Source organism: Megalobrama amblycephala, linkage group LG5 (genome assembly GCF_018812025.1).
Source record: "Megalobrama amblycephala isolate DHTTF-2021 linkage group LG5, ASM1881202v1, whole genome shotgun sequence".
Taxonomy (NCBI): Eukaryota; Metazoa; Chordata; class Actinopteri; order Cypriniformes; family Xenocyprididae; genus Megalobrama; species Megalobrama amblycephala.
The window spans coordinates 22090655-22106606 of record NC_063048.1 but is presented as its reverse complement, the minus strand read 5'-3'; the positions used below and the strand labels follow the sequence as shown (position 1 = coordinate 22106606).

At 37.5% G+C, this 15952-nt stretch overlaps 1 protein-coding gene across 2 annotated transcripts; it reads right to left on the bottom strand.

The window, feature by feature from the left end:
- Positions 1–949: 949 nt before the first annotated feature.
- LOC125268775 (solute carrier family 22 member 7-like) lies at positions 950–10485 on the bottom strand. Of its 2 annotated transcripts, none has more exons than XM_048191239.1 (11): positions 10384–10485; positions 8861–9262; positions 8658–8761; positions 8361–8515; positions 5840–6008; positions 5074–5197; positions 4859–4968; positions 4539–4753; positions 2027–2135; positions 1736–1942; positions 950–1608 (listed from the first exon to the last, which is right to left on the bottom strand). In XM_048191239.1, exons 2-11 carry the CDS (start codon positions 9239–9241, stop codon positions 1527–1529), a joined length of 1656 nt encoding a protein of 551 aa, XP_048047196.1. In that variant the 5' UTR covers positions 9242–9262; positions 10384–10485; the 3' UTR covers positions 950–1526. The 2 variants fall into 2 exon arrangements, with proteins under 2 accessions (XP_048047196.1, XP_048047197.1); XM_048191240.1 differs by having other exon boundaries at positions 8861–9247.
- Positions 10486–15952: the final 5467 nt, after the last annotated feature.

Genomic DNA, 15952 nt, shown 5'->3' with positions numbered 1-15952 from the left:
AATAATGATTAAAAAAAATTAATGGTAGTGTACAGTTCTTGGCCTTGATGTAGATCTGGTGAATGTGAATGAGAATGTGATCTCTGAATCTCTTTCTCTGTCACTACTGCCATCTAGAGGTTCTGTGACATAGTACCATTATTAGAACAGAACAGAAAAGCGATTCTGAGCGGAGTAACTTCCTGTTGACGTTCGAAGTGTTGTCAAACAAAACATAGGCTAGCTAGACCCTCCCTCCTACTCCTCTTGGCCCTCCCCTCCGTGCTTCCTGAAACAGTCATGAACGCGCATTTATGTAAGTAGCTTGCGTATTGACGCTGTTTATTATGTTAAGTGGTCCAGGCTGCATCAGTTTGTTTTTATTGCCGTTTTCGGAGCTTGTGGCGACTACAAAGACCGCGTTTTTTTTTACAGTGTGCTCAGGGGACAGGCAGCTAGCGCATAGTGAGGAGATGTTTGCGGTATGTGACAACAAAAAAAAAATTGGGCCTAAAAACGCGTCAAATCGCTTAGAGCGCCTTTAATTAGGTCCAGCACAGCTTCATCAAAGCTTTTTAAATGCAGAAAGCTGTAGGTGTGAAACACAAGTCCGTTCTCACTCTCTGCCAGGAACAATGGAATTAAATACAATCTAATTAAAAAAATATAGCTATAATGCAGTGGGATGCATGTTTGGCCAGTGAAATTGTTGCACAAATAGCCTGCCTGCTTGCATTCAGGTCTTTTCTCTATAATTCTCTATCACTTGTTATAAAGTTTAGAAAATGAGCAAAAATGTTTACAAAGCTTCTTCTTATGACACCTTCTTTTTATGTAGAAGACTGAATGATACACAGTATGCTTTTTCTAATTATACAAATTTGAATGTTTCTGATTGGATATATATAAAGGAAAAAATTGAGACACATCCAAAGTTACTCATTCTACTCATTCTATAATCATATATTTGCTGTATATATATATATATATATATATATATATATATATATATATATTTTTTTTTTTTTTTTTTGAATATGTGAATATGTGTGATGTATTGGTTTTTGGTGTCAGTTGTCAATTACAGGGGAGTGTTGCCACTTCCACAGCTCATTAACAGAAGTCTGACTCAGGTAAATGTGGAGCTGTCCAGGGTGCTGTCTGTCACACAGATAGCCTACTAATGCTGGGGGTGCTGTCCATGGTGCTGTGTGCTGGGAAATGAACTTAAAAAGGTCACATTATGCCCTTTTACAAAGTCTTGATTTTGTTTTGGGGGTCTACTAGAATAGGTTTTCATTCTTGAATGTTCAAAAAACACATTATTCTTTACATATTTTACATTGTTGCAGCACCTCTCATCCCAATCTGTCAGTAACTCTCTGTTCAGTTCCGGTCTCTGTATGAAACCCCTCATTCTAGAAAGCACAATAGGTGAATATAATAACTGGTTATATACAAAAGGTGGGATATGATGTCAAGTGCAGCTTCTGAGACTTTGTTACTATGGCAGCTTGGCTATTTGTGCTTTTGAAGTGATTTGCATATCAATGCGTTGTGTCTGTAGAGATGGGCAACTTTAAAGGGACGTTACTCTGATCCTCTGTTGTGAAATAGACAGGCTTCTTTCTGTAAAAGATAAATAATAAAGCAAATTATTGTGAATTGTGAAACAAACTACGGAAAACAAAATAACAGAATAAGAAAACAATACAAAAAAACTAAAGCTGAAAACATTTTGTCCTTTTTCTTATACCTTGTCTCTTCAATATCTTCTATGGTTTCTGGCAATCTTGCGTTGTTGGTTTCAGGGAGAAGCCAAGCGATGAGACCAGAAAAGATGGCTATCGTGCAGAAAATGACCTCTGGGAGGAGTGTCCACACGTCTTCTAAGAGCATGATGAGAGGACAAATGGATGCACCCAAACGTGCCATAAAACTGGTATAGCCAAGCCCATTCTGCCTATGGACGTGAAAGGGAGATAACAGAAGCATTTTCAACTACAGTGTGCTTAATAATTTGAAAAGGGACATGGTAAATTCTAACCTCATGACAGTAGGATAGAGCTCAGTGGTGTACAGGAACACAGTAGTGAACGAAGCTTCTGAAAGTCCTTTACCCAACACTGCAATCACAGTCCGAAAAGTCCAGTATTCTAAACCCACAGACATCCACACAGAAGAGGTCAGAGAAAATCATCAGACAACCAAATCACATGTCACATACTATGCCATTCATAAAAGATGGGCAAAACTGTTTTGGGCAAAGCAGTGGTTCTTTAAAGGAGACCTATTATGGCCCTTTTTACAAAATGTAATATAAGTCTCAGGTGTCCCCAGAATGTGTCTGTGAAGTTAAATATACCCCACAGATAATCTATTATAGCATGTTGTAAATGCCCATTTTATGTGACAGGAAAAACATGCAGTTTTCATGCATGTATCTTTAAATGCAAATGAGCTGCTTCTGCCCAGTGCCCACCCCACTTTCCAGAAAAGGTGGAGACTGCTTCAGATACACTGCAAAAACTAACAAAACATATGTTTGGTTTTGATTTTCATCTCTATCTTGGCCACGCTCATTTATTATTTTATCCACAGGCCCAAAACAGTAAAATTTGTCCTTAAAAAGAAAATGTCCTTAAAATTAAGCATTATAATTTATTAATATTGCCAACTGCATGTACCAGACAATATCTGAAATTATTGAGTTTTTGGTTTTTAAATATCTTGAAATATGCATTTCAGTGGTTTTGAAAGCAAATAACTTACCATACAAAAAGAACTGTGTTCATGATAAACTATGTCTATTCTTGTGAGTGAACAGGTGTCATGATCACTAGCTGGAGTGCCCTGCTTAGCCACCAGAGGGCACTCCAACCTGGACTATTGCCTTTACTTATTGGACTCCATTTCCTATACTCCCTTTGTCCTGGACTCATTACTCTGAATATACTCTGCTTTTTTCACTAATGTCATTAGTGTCTGTCTACTTATACCTTGTTGTTTCAGTCATTTGTCATTGAGGTTTAATTTACTGTCACATGCAAGTCTGAGCACCCTGTTGGTTTTGGTTTCTTGTTTTGTGTGGACTGTTTATGGATTTTGACTCTTGCCTGGATGTATGACAATGATTTTGGATATCCTTAAATAAAGCTGCAATTGGATCTACCTCAAGTCTCAGAGCACCGTGACAACAGTTGTTTAATTAAGCCTGCTCTTGCATAATTTTGTTCATGATTTTTAAAGGGTTAGTTCACCCAAAAATGAAAATTATGTCGTTAATGACTCACCCTCATGTCGTTCCAAACCCGTAAGACCTCCGTTCATCTTCGGAACACAGTTTAAGATATTTTAGATTTAGTCCGAGAGCTTTCTGTCCCTCCATTGAAAGCGTATGTACGGTAGACTGTCCATGTCCAGAAAGGTAATAAAAACATCATCAAAGTAGTCCATGTGACATCAGTGGGTTAGTTAGAATCTTTTGAAGCATCGAAAATACATTTGTCCAAAAATAACAAAAACTACGACTTTATTCAGCATTGTATTCTCTTCCGGAATCCTTTCCATTGAATTGATTCCATTGAATTGATTCCATTGAATCCTTTCATCTGTCGGCGTTGGTAATGCACTTTTACGTCGCTGTGGTTGTTTTTGGCGATTAGGACATCCGCGACATGCACACTTACGCACCATTTTAAAAAATATAGCAATACCAAAATACAAATAATGTAGAATAGGTTGTAGGTATACAACCTATAGGTATGTAGGTATAGGTATACAGCGTGCGTCTCCCTCAGACTGTAAACGAAGCTCGGGCGCACCAGATAACGCGTCAGCAGCGTCACTGCGGCGTCGTGAACCACACTCCGGAGCAGAAGGGGGTGGTAATGCACCAATAAGCTGGATGCCAACCACCGTAAAACAGGAAAGAAGAAGAAGAAGAAGCGGCGTCATGAACGTGGATTGACAACAGACCCGGAAGAGAATACAATGCTGAATAAAGTCTTTTTTATTTTTGGACCAGAATGTATTTTCGACGCTTCAACAAACTCTAACTGACCCACTGATGTCACATGGACTACTCTGATGATGTTTTTATTACCTTTAGACATGGACAGTCTACCGTACATACATTTTCAATGGAGGGACAGAAAGCTCTCGGACTAAATCTAAAATATCTTAAACTGTGTTCCGAAGATGAACGAAGGTCTTACGGGTTTGGAACGACATGAGGGTGAGTCATTAATGACATGATTTTCATTTTTGGGTGAACTAACACTTTAAGGATAGACAATCATTTCATGTCAGCATCTGCTGTTTTGGCCAGTTTCTATGATTTGTATCAAAATTTGCAAAGTTTGCTGTATGGCTTTTGACATCATCAACAAGTGTTTTTTTTCACCCCTTTTAAAAGCTGATGCACGTATGTGTTTGGTATCCTAACTTTTTTTGTAAGACTAATAACTTACATTTTATAAGAACCACTGATTTAAAGTGCACTTGCAACTAATGGCCTTGTTTGCTTTAAAATGAAATGACACATTTAATATACAAACCTGTAGGTGTGATGATGTTGATGAGTATGCAAAATCCAGTGAGCACCAGTGTCCCGCTCTGAGAGACTCTACGGCCGACCTTGTCGAGAGTAAAGTAGATGAGGATTTTTGCCGGCACCTCTATGGCTGCGTAAATGAAGTGGGTCAGGTACAGATTAAGCCCAAAGCCAGTGATGTTTAAGCTGATGCCGTAGTACGTAGAAGCAACTCCATACCTACAAAAATGGAAGATAAATGCAAGCTCATTGCTTCCACATATTCACTAAATAGAGGCACTTTCTTCAATTGTAAAATCTAAATTAGTACACACAAAAACCTACCACACTATTCCGGTAAAGAGTGTGAGTCTCCTCAGCTTTGGGGTTTTGACAAGGTCTAAGTAAGTGTAACTGTGATCCTGTTGATCCATAGTTGCTACATTGGACAGAGACTGAGAAAGAAAAAGAAAAAGAAAGGAAGGTGTTACTGTTGAAATAAGTTCTTTGCAAATATCTAAATGATGGCAAACATAGATAGCAAATGAGACCTTGTTTACCTCTAGCTTGACTCTTGATGTGAATTCTTGTCTCTTGTTAAAAGTAGCACACTTTTTCAGATACTTGTATGCTGTTTCTGCCTTTCCACTGGCTATTAGCCATCTCGCTGATTCAGGAATCAGCCTATTAAAGTATAAATCAATCATTCTTTCTTCATAATTTTTCCAAACTTTTTATAATTTTAATTTTTGAAAGGTACTGCATATGAGTTTAATATATAATAAAAAATGTACATTATATTATTATACGTCATGAACCAAACCAATAATCACTGAAATTAAATTTTTTTTAAACTTTGATTTAAAGCAAATAAAAAAAATGAGACTGACACACTGTGAATGACATGATTGAATGACGATGGTTCAGACGATGGTAATATTATACTATTATATTCATTGTGTACAGTATATGAGTATAGAAATATTAAACATTTAATTCAGAATATAGTAAAAAATTACTCAATTATGTCATTCGCAATGGGAGTGGCAGCTCTTGTTGATAGAACAGAAATATATATGATATATCTTTGCTCTTTGAGGACATTTAAGACAAGGGATATTTTCTGCGAGAGGTGCTGGAGCTCATGGATGCACTACACAAGTTTTACTATTGTTAAATTTACTGGTGTGGTGTGTGAGAGGAACAAATGAAAAAAGGACAGATCTTTCCAACTGAGGAAAAACATGACATGACCTTACAAACAGGCCCTGAGGGTGAGGAAGACTCCGGACTTTTCTATAAAAACATATAATGGTGTTCCCTTACCACCAGGTTGCTGTAGCAAGAAGAAGAGGAGAAGTGACGGTAATAATCAGCATCCTCCAATCAGTGACCAGATAGGCAACACCGGCCAGCAGCATGTTGCCTAAACTCCAGGAAATACTGCCGAACACGCCCATAAATGTACGATGCTTAGTGTCCACCCACTCAACACCTGCAGATCAGATCAAATGTAATCACTAAACATCAGAAATGTTATAAAAAAACATTTCATAAATATTTTTCATCAAATAAACAATTTAAAAAAAAAAAAAATCTACAAAAATAAACACATTCTACATGTTTTTTTTTTCAAGAAGAGAAAGGGGATAAATAATGTTCTTTAATAAAACATTTTTAAAATACTTAATATTTAATGAAATTATTTTTTTTAGAAAACTGCAACTAATTCCCCTTTTCACTTTTATATAGTGCTTTATATACAGAACAGATTGTTTTAAAGCAGCTTCACAGTAAAAATAATAATAATAATAATAATAATAAAGGTGCAATAGGTAATTCTCTACAGAAACATTTTTTGTTATACACTGCCCTCCAAAAGTTTGGAAAAACCCCTGGCAAAGTGTGGTTTTAGACGATATCAGCATAAATCCTTATCATTTTTTGGTGCAAATACATTAAAGTAACTTAACATTATCATTGAAGACCAGCAAAAATAATTTTCATTTTGATTACATAATAATGGTAATATATACATGTCAAAGTCAGACATGCCCCTTTGCCAGCTGTGATGCCTATTTACTGGTTTAAATTTGGCCCAGGTTTGTAAAAGATTTTTGGGTCAGCACACGTTAATAGCTTCAACAATTGATTGCCAATTATGTTTAGAATACAATGAACCAATTAGGACCCAGTTTAGGTCAGATAGCTGCTAATGGTGGATATTTTGATGAGTTTTTTCTATGTATAAACTGTTTATGTAATAAGATATGTTTTCGTAGTTTGTGTTGTCCCTTATCAGGTGCAAAATTATCACAAATTAAAAAGGATTCATGCCAATATTGTCCAAAACCCCACTTTTCTAGGGCGTTTGGAGGACAGTGTATATATATTGTCTGTGGAAGGTGTAGGACCATAAAATGTACATCCAGTTATTAAAGTCAAACCGAATGAAATAATACAATGTCCTATCTGCCTGTCAACGTATGTTTTTACATACCCTTGCGCACCCTGTTCGTGCAGACATCATATGTCATCAGCGTGTTTCATGCTATGCAGAGATTATACAGACAGACCTCAATCACGGAGCACAAATAGCAGCCTCCTTTTACAGTTCCTTTAAAACAATGAGCTTATGCTGCATTCACGCCATAACTAAGAAATGGCAACCTGTGATGTTCTAACCGGAGCTGTTCACGTCCTCAGGCTCAGAATTACGTGTATCCAATATCCATGTCAACAGTATCAACACCGAAATGAATCTGCAGCAGTCAGATACAAGCTTTCTAAGTTGTTTACATTCATTATTATCATAATGTTATGTGCTTTGAGACATTATGTACGCTTTGCAGAGAGCAGCTAGCCTGGTAATACCAGACTCTGCTACTTCACTTTGCTTCGTAGACAGAGTCTGGAATGGCATAATAGAGAAGTGTTTTCTCTCTCGCTAGGGGACGCTTGTCTGAAGTTTAAAATCATTGGTTACCCGTAAGCCAATCAGATACGTTTAGTTATGACGTATGTTATCCGCCTGTACAGCCGCATCGAAGCACAGACATCATGCATCGAACTCAAATCTATGATTGAACTTCCACTGTAAACCTGTTGTAAACACATGATGATGTGAGCGAAATACCGGAGTGAACATGGCTGTAAACGACTTTTGCAGATTATGCGAAGTTAATGCATCCCGAAGTTTGCATCCCGTGTCTCGTTTCCCATTTCCGCGGTCGTTTCGGTTTTCGATTTCTCTAACCTACAATGTAAAACTCGGCGCTTAGCATTACGTCACGGCTCTCAGCCCGCCCTCTGTTCTTTGATTGGCCCGACTGTTTCCAGACCGGTGGCAAACACAAAGCTCTGACGCTGTATCAGACTGAGTACAGAAGCGAAATGAAATTGAGCGGAAGTAGGAAGTCTGACGTAGTCAGGCTAGAGAGCAGCTATGTGTGTGTGTGCATTCATGTGTTTTGGAGAATGCGTGGCTTTGGACGGCGATTTGCAGGGAGGGTGGGATCGTATGCTTTCAATGCTAGCAGGCTAACGTTAGCATTTTCCAGATCCCCTACTGCACCTTTAATCAAGTATAAGACAAATGAAACTTATTTGATTCAGCTAAAGCAGCTCTACAGAAGACAATAGTGTCATCATCTAGCTCAATTCAGTTCAAGTTTTGTTCTCATACGATAAATGACTGTAATTGTCCTTGCTAAGACTGGTCACTTTTCATTTTGAAAGACTGGATAGCTTAACAGCGTAATGTCTCTGAGTCCTAGGATAAAACACAATGGAGAGAAAAAAATACAAAGCAAAGAATTAAGTCAGTTAGGTTTCAGAAAAAACTTACTGAGCACAACTGATATGTTTGTGATTCCTGTCAGTGCCAATCCAGTCAGAAAGTGGAAGGCAGCAAACATGATGTAGTTGCTTGAGAAAGCGCTAGCAACACTAAACACTATAGATAACACATAGGACACCAGCAGCATGCTTCTACGGCCATACCTGAAAACAACACATAGATGAGCAATGACCCTTCAGTGCATTAATACTGCATTCATGATATGATAAGTTTCATTAAACTATCTCTCTGTGTTACTATATCACACTGCTGAAAGATTCTTAATAGAGGATATTGGTGTTTTACTTGTCACAGAGCACTCCAAAGAACACAGTTCCAGCCATGACGCCCAAAAAAAATATGGTGGCTGATGCTTTAGCCAGTCCCCTCTTGTCACAAACTAAATCAAACTGTTTGATAAATTAAAGAGAGAGAGAAACAGAAAAATAAACTGTGAGTGGTGAGAGGGCTGAGAAGAAACTACATGATACATTTTCATGAGACTTTACATGTGTGGCGAGAGTCCTGATGAATGTGCTGTTGTCATACTCCCATCCATTCTGACACTGGACTACAGCGACCTCTGAGGGGCTGGAGGAGTTCATCAGCAGGTGGAATTGAGGATGGGAGAACATGTGACAGGAAGCCGGAGTCCCGTCTTCCTGTGTAGGAACACTGACAGTAAGTTTCTCTTCTCGACTCAGATTCCCAAGGATCCCGTCAGCATCCAGAGAGCTGATGTCACAGTGGTGAGATGGGATGGCGGCGATAAAATTGTTCAGCAGGAAGTGACATGGGATAGTGATGCGAGGTATGAACAGCAGTAAGACCAGCGCAATCTGGTAACGGCCAAACCCATCTGCCTCGTCCAGAATGTTGTCAAACTTCATTGTCACCTGGAATCTCAGAATCTGCATTAAATTGATCAAAAGTAATAGTAAAGACACTTACAATGATACAAAATATTTCTATTGCAAATAAATACAGTTCTATTGACATTTCTATTCATCAAAGAATGAAAAAATGTATCATGGTTTCTACAAAAATATCAAGAAGCACAATATTTTCAACACTGATAAGAAGAAATGTTTCTTAAGCAGCAAATCAGCATATTAGAACGATTTCTGGAGGATCATGTGACACTGAAAATTCAGCTTAGCCATCACAGGAATTAATTATATCTTATAAACAGTTATAGAGACATTTAACAAAAACATAAAAAAAATTCACCAACCCAAAACGTTTGAACTGTAGTGTATATTTATATATAAATATGTGTGATAATAACATTAATACCTTTATTAATAGATTTTTTTTAGAACAATTCAAAGCAAGGATCATAGACTAGGGCTATTCTTAAATTATATCCAAATCATTGACTATATAGAGAACTAGACAAACTAAACTAGAAAAAAACTAAATAAGTTTATCATAAATCCATTAGTAAATCGTTGAGGCTGTTTGTGATACAACTTCATCACAGACCATTTCAAAGATTCTGTAAGGGCCTTGATTAAACTTCTTGTGTTTTTGGACTCTGATAACACTGTGAAGCAGCATGAACTCTTTTTAAGTCCATTCCTTCACCCTACATTAGCCTCATAGCAGGCAATGAACCACAGGGAGTACAGAACTCTGTTTGAATGCTGAGCACAGCTGTTGAGACACACACCAGCTGGACTTAACACATTTGATTGTAGTACTAGCTTAATGTAAATGGTTTAATTCCATTATTTATAATGATGGATGCTGCAAATGTGTATTTGCTGATTTGATTGCCCAGTTGCTTATCCTCTCAAATTAATAAATAAATAAAAATCCATACATTAATCAACTTAAAAAGAACTTAAAAAGAAAAGTGTATTGTTCTTAAAAATGGTCCATTGTGAAGCTGTAGATTTTTTATTCATTAAATGATCACACTGATTAAAAAACAGGTATGTTATGCGACAGTCTCTGTTTTGTGTTTTTAAAAGCACTATGACACTATTCCATCAGTGTTAAAAAAAAATCCAAGATGGAAAAGACTCACCTCTTCTTGAACTTGAGTATTGAAGTATGTGGATGATCTTTGTAGAGTGCCGTGATGGTGAAGAGCTTCAACAAGCAGAGTCAAAACACAGACAGGAGGATACTGGAGGACAACAATGAACAATACTTCTTCTTAAATAAAGGCTAAATGAAGCCCCTCCCCAAACACCCTTCATCTTTCCTCCCTCTCTGCCTCCTTCAGTCATAGAGCGAGAGATGCTGTTTTTGGCTGTTGATTAACTTTTTTCAAGCATTTCTTCATCCATCTGTTTCCCCTACTGTACAGTATGTACAGTACAATGTCTCTGCTATACTGATTACATGATTACAACACCAAGCACAAACAGTGTTTAGCATCAGAGCTTTTGCTGTAAAATCCTCAGAGGAAATGGAGAAAGACATTTCACTACAGGGATTCGCTGTAGAAACCTTTCATACTGAAATCCTAATCAGAATAATCAGACAGGAGTATGATGACGAGCAGTTAACTTGCAATTACTATAATGACCACTGACAGGTATTATACAATCAAATTATTACACAAAACTACTTCAGCAACATGAACTGACCAATTAATCGGTGATCCCATGTTTGACTATACAAAAGACCTATTAATCTCAGTTCTCAATTGACCATTCACAAAGACCTGCCCCCTTTAGTTCCTGTTGTTACATCGGACAAGCCATGCCGCTCTCACACCACATATCATGTTCTCACGCAGTGAAAAATACATCGCGGAGCAAAGAGGACACTGACAACGCGTCGACAGACAAGACAGAGCAGGTTACTTTTGAAGGTCTCAAATTTCAAATTTTGTCATTTTTAAGGAAATTTAAACAATAAATACTGTTTTGTGGCTCTTTAATGTGTCATGACAGATCGCTGTAGCGCCTCAGTTCAAGCGGCTCGTGAACCGATCAACTCAGAGTTTCGCTTGTAACTTATTCGACAGGGCCCCTCTAGGCTGTCTGTGGACAGTGCATATTTCATAATTACAGTATTTCAATGAGAGAAAACATACTGTACATCACACAGGAAACATTTTAACACACTGATGTACATTACAACATTAATTATGCATTACTAGTTCATTTATAGCATCAAATAAACATGAATTAACATCATAAGGAATGTTGTTTCAACTGCGGAAAGATGTCAGTACACACCATTTTTCAAGTTCAAGTCCACCGACGTTAATCTACTAACTCCTTTTTTTCTTTTTTCTTATATATATATATATATATATATATATATATATATATATATTTTTTTTTTTTTTTTGACGTAAAAACTACAGTACATCACACAGAAAACAATATAACACAATGATGTACATTACAACATTAATTATGTATTATTGGCCTTAAAATGGGCTGTGCACAGACTGCTTACAGGGGCCCTACCAGGTAAGTTACAGCTGTGATGCTGTTTTCAACTTAGAGTTCCGCTTGTAATTTATTCGACAGGGCCCCATTAGGCTGTCTGTGGACGGTGCATATTTCATAATTACAGTATTTTAATGAGGGAAAACCTACTGTACATCACACAGGAAACAATTTAACACACTGATGTACATTACAACATTAATTATGCATTATTAGCCTTAAATGGGCTGTCCACAGACTGCTTACAGGGTCCCTGTTGGATAAGTTGCAGCTGTCATTTCCTGTGGGAATTTGACCTGGTGCAACTCAGGAACCAAGCCGGGTTGGGGCTCCGGACTCCCGGCATGGGGGGTCACTTGGGTACCCCCTCATGCCAGGAGTCTGGCTCCAACTCGGCTTTTTTGGGTGAACTATCCCTTTTTTTGGGTGAACTATTTTTGGGTGAACTATCCCTTTAATGTGTCGTGACAGATCGCTGTAGCGCCTCAGTTCAAGCGGCTCATGAACCGATCATCTCTTCCTACTAGTTCATTTATAGCATCAAATAAACATGAATGAACATCATAAGGAATGTCGTTTCAACTGCGGAAAGATGTCAGTACACACCATTTTTCAAGTTCAAGTCCACCGATGTTAATCTACTAACTCCTTTTTTTCTTTTTTCTTATATATATATATATATATATATATATATATATATATATATATATATATATATATATATATATATATATTTTTTTTTTTTTTTTTTTTTTTCTTTTTTTTTTTTTTTTCTTATTTATTTAGATAAAAATTGGGGAATACAAAGACATTTCTGAATCTGTAAAACAATAAAATCAAAATGCTGCATCTTATATCACAAATCAGTCATGTTTCTAATACATCAAGTATCATTTTCAACAGCTTAGATGTCTTTACAGCTTTTTGATTGTTCTGTATTGATTTTCGATATACATTTTGCATTATGTATAAGATATTTCCCTAATAGAATAAGAAGTTTTTTGAGTTTTTTAATAGAATAAGAAGTATATTATCCAATTCCAATAAACCAGTATCACAATCCATAAACAAGACCATTACAAGACCATTACATCAGTTATAGTGACAAACTTGTAAAATAACTCAAAAAGAAACAAAGAAACTTGGGACCAAAATAATTTTGTATAATTACAACCGAAAAATAAGTGTACAATTGTTTCAGTTTCTTCTTTACAAAAACTGCATAATGGCAAAAACCCTTCTTTAAATTTACTAATAACATTGTTACATGGATAGTATCTGTTTATTATTTTAAAGTGACTTTCTTTGACTTTATTAGGAATTACATATTTATTTATATCTGACCACAAATTCTGAAAAACAAGGGAGTGATAATCCTGTTTCCACTTCACCATTGCCTTAGGTGAAGCACTTCCTTTGGTTAATATTCTTCTGATATACATATTATTAAAATTTTTTGATCCCTAATGGAAAGGGCTCCAACAGTCAGAGTAGGAAGAGAACCAATTACAGGATTATACATCTTTTAGTTTTTTTTAAGATCGAGTAGTTTCGGTGAGATACAATGAATGAGTTTTAAATATTCTTTAAAAGATACATTTGTCCCAAGATGATTAACAAATTCATTATAATTATATTAATCTACTAACTCCCCTGACTGCTTTGTCAGACAACCTGGCAGATTTGGCATTATGATTGGTTAGATCACCTGTCAATCAAACTCCTGGCGAAGGGTCAATTAGTCACAATCATGCAGATGGAACCCAAACATGTTTAAAAGTTTCTTTATGCCCCAATCTCATCTTAACAGCTGTTTGTGCTTGAATAAGTTGCTCTGTCCAGAGATTAGACTTTAAAATGACCTTTTTAATGAATTAACGTTTTACTTGTTGGTTAAAAAAATGTTTAACAGATCCAACTAATTTCTGCTCTTTATCATTGAACCAGTTTGAGGGACACAGAGATCAGGTGCGATTACATAGTGTTCTCAAATTTACTATTATTGACCATTGGCCTAAAATTAGATGATGCATGCAGCTTAGATCACTATCTACATATTTGTGAGGAATACACACACTCTACCATAAAAGTTTGGGGTCAGTAAGAAAATTTTTTTTAAAGAAATTAGTACTTATCAAAAGTAACAGTAAAGGCAATTATAATAAGTAATGTCTGAAAATTCAGCTTTACAATCACAGGAATAAATTAAAATGTAAAATATATTCACATAGAAAACAGTTATTTTAAATTATAATAACATTTCACAATATTACTGTTTTATTGTATTTTTGAACAAATAAATGCAGTCTTGGTGAGCATAAAAGACTTACCACAAAGGTCCTACTGTGTCCCCTGAACCCCTATGTCCTCGTTTTGCCTATAGTATCCCCCTAACAGCTTACTGTTCATCATCGCATCTCCGTAGAGCGCCTATTTTGTCCCCTGACTGCCTATTCTACACCATAGTCTTCTTCTCATCCATGAGTAGCCTACTGTGTACCCTAACTGCCTATTTTTCCACAAAGTGCCTATTTGGTCCCCTAACTGCCTATTCTTCATCACTTTGTCCACAAAGTGCCTAAGTACACACAAAGTACACACTTCCGCCCCCTGGGGTGCTTACGTTGGTGTGCATTTGGTGATTTTTGATTCTTTTTATCATACAAATTTGAGGGAGCGCCGCCGATGGGCACAGGCAGAGTCTGCTGAGTGACCGCTCAGGGCAAACCAGTGACCTTTTATGCATAGATCCATCGTACCGGCTATAAGGCCGTGTGTCCACCAGAGTGTTTTTTCCAGCTGCTAGCGTACTTTTTCAATTGTTTTCAATGGGAGCGCCGCGTTTTTTAAATACCAGGAGCGTAACAAGGCACTGAGCGTCTTTTTCACGCTCAAGAGCTGAGAGCTCTGCGTTTTTTACTGGTCGCCTCGAGTTGAAGAATGTTCAACTTTGAGTAAAACGCAGCGCTCATCACTGTCACTTTTTAGCCAGCCGTCCAATCAGAGTGGAGGAGGGGCGGGACAAATACTACACCAGCCAACCGTCACAACATTCTTGCTGTACAACAACATCAACAAACAGAGAACGGAACAAAATGGATGAGAAATTAATATTGCTGGTCTCCGAAAATACATAGCAAAGTAATTTCACATTGTGTCAACATTTTAAGTCTGAAACAAATTACCTGCAAAATCAGTTATAAGTAACAGTGCCGCGGATATTCCGTATCATAGCAACAAAGCGTCTCAACGGAAAAAAACGCTGCGCTGCAGAAGCGCTCTCAAGCGCTCACAGACGGGCGTTTTAAGCAGAGCGCCTAGCGTTTTCAGCTGGCTAAATACGCTCTGGTGGACACATGGCATAACTGTCGGTGTGACACCCAGGGGCATGTGACGTGACTTTCTGTAAAGTTTGGGGCCGAATTAGGGATTCTACAAAACTGTCCACAGACTGCTTACAGGGGGTTACAGCTGGGATGCTGTTTTCAGGCTTAGAGCCCTAGCTGTAACCTATTCAACAGGGTCCCTGTAGGCTGTCCATGGGTGGTCCTTATTGCTTAATTACAGTACTTTTATGACGTAAAAACGACAGTACATCACACAGAAAACAATCTAACAATGATGTACATTACAACATTAATATTGGCCTTGAAATGGGCTGCGCACAGACTGCTTACAGGGGCCCTACCAGGTAAGTTACAGCTGTGATGCTGTTTTCAACTTAGAGTTCCGCTTGTAACTTGTTCGACAGGGCCTCTCAAGGCTGTCTGTGGACAGTGCATATTTCATAATTACGTTATTTTAATGAGGGAAAACCTACTGTACATCACACAGGAAACAATTTAACACACTGATGTACATTACAGCATTAATTATGCATTATTAGCCTTAAAATGGGCTGTCCACAGACTGCTTGCAGGGTCCCTGTTGGATAAGTTGCAGCTGTCATTTCCTGTGCGAATTTGACCTGGTGCAACTCAAGAACCAAGCCTGGTTGGGGCTCCGGACTCCCGGCATGGGGGGTCACTTGGGTACTTCCGGATCCCGTATGCCTTCTCTCTCCAATTTTGCTTCCTGATAACATTTCTTTAGTCATTTGGCAATCCTACAGCTACTGTAGTGAAACTACTCTTATAAGAATGTGATACCACCTTAATTAATGAGGTCAAATTACTAATTTAAGTG

Coding starts and splice junctions, on each gene's coding strand:
- LOC125268775 (XM_048191239.1), bottom strand. CDS start 9,241: ATGAAGTTTGACAACATTCTGGACGAGGCAGATGGGTTTGGCCGTTAC. Junction 8,762..8,860: donor TCAGGACTCTCGCCACACAT/GTAAAGTCTCAT, acceptor TTTATCAAACAG/TTTGATTTAGTTTGTGACAA. Junction 4,969..5,073: donor CATCAAGAGTCAAGCTAGAG/GTAAACAAGGTC, acceptor TTTCTTTCTCAG/TCTCTGTCCAATGTAGCAAC.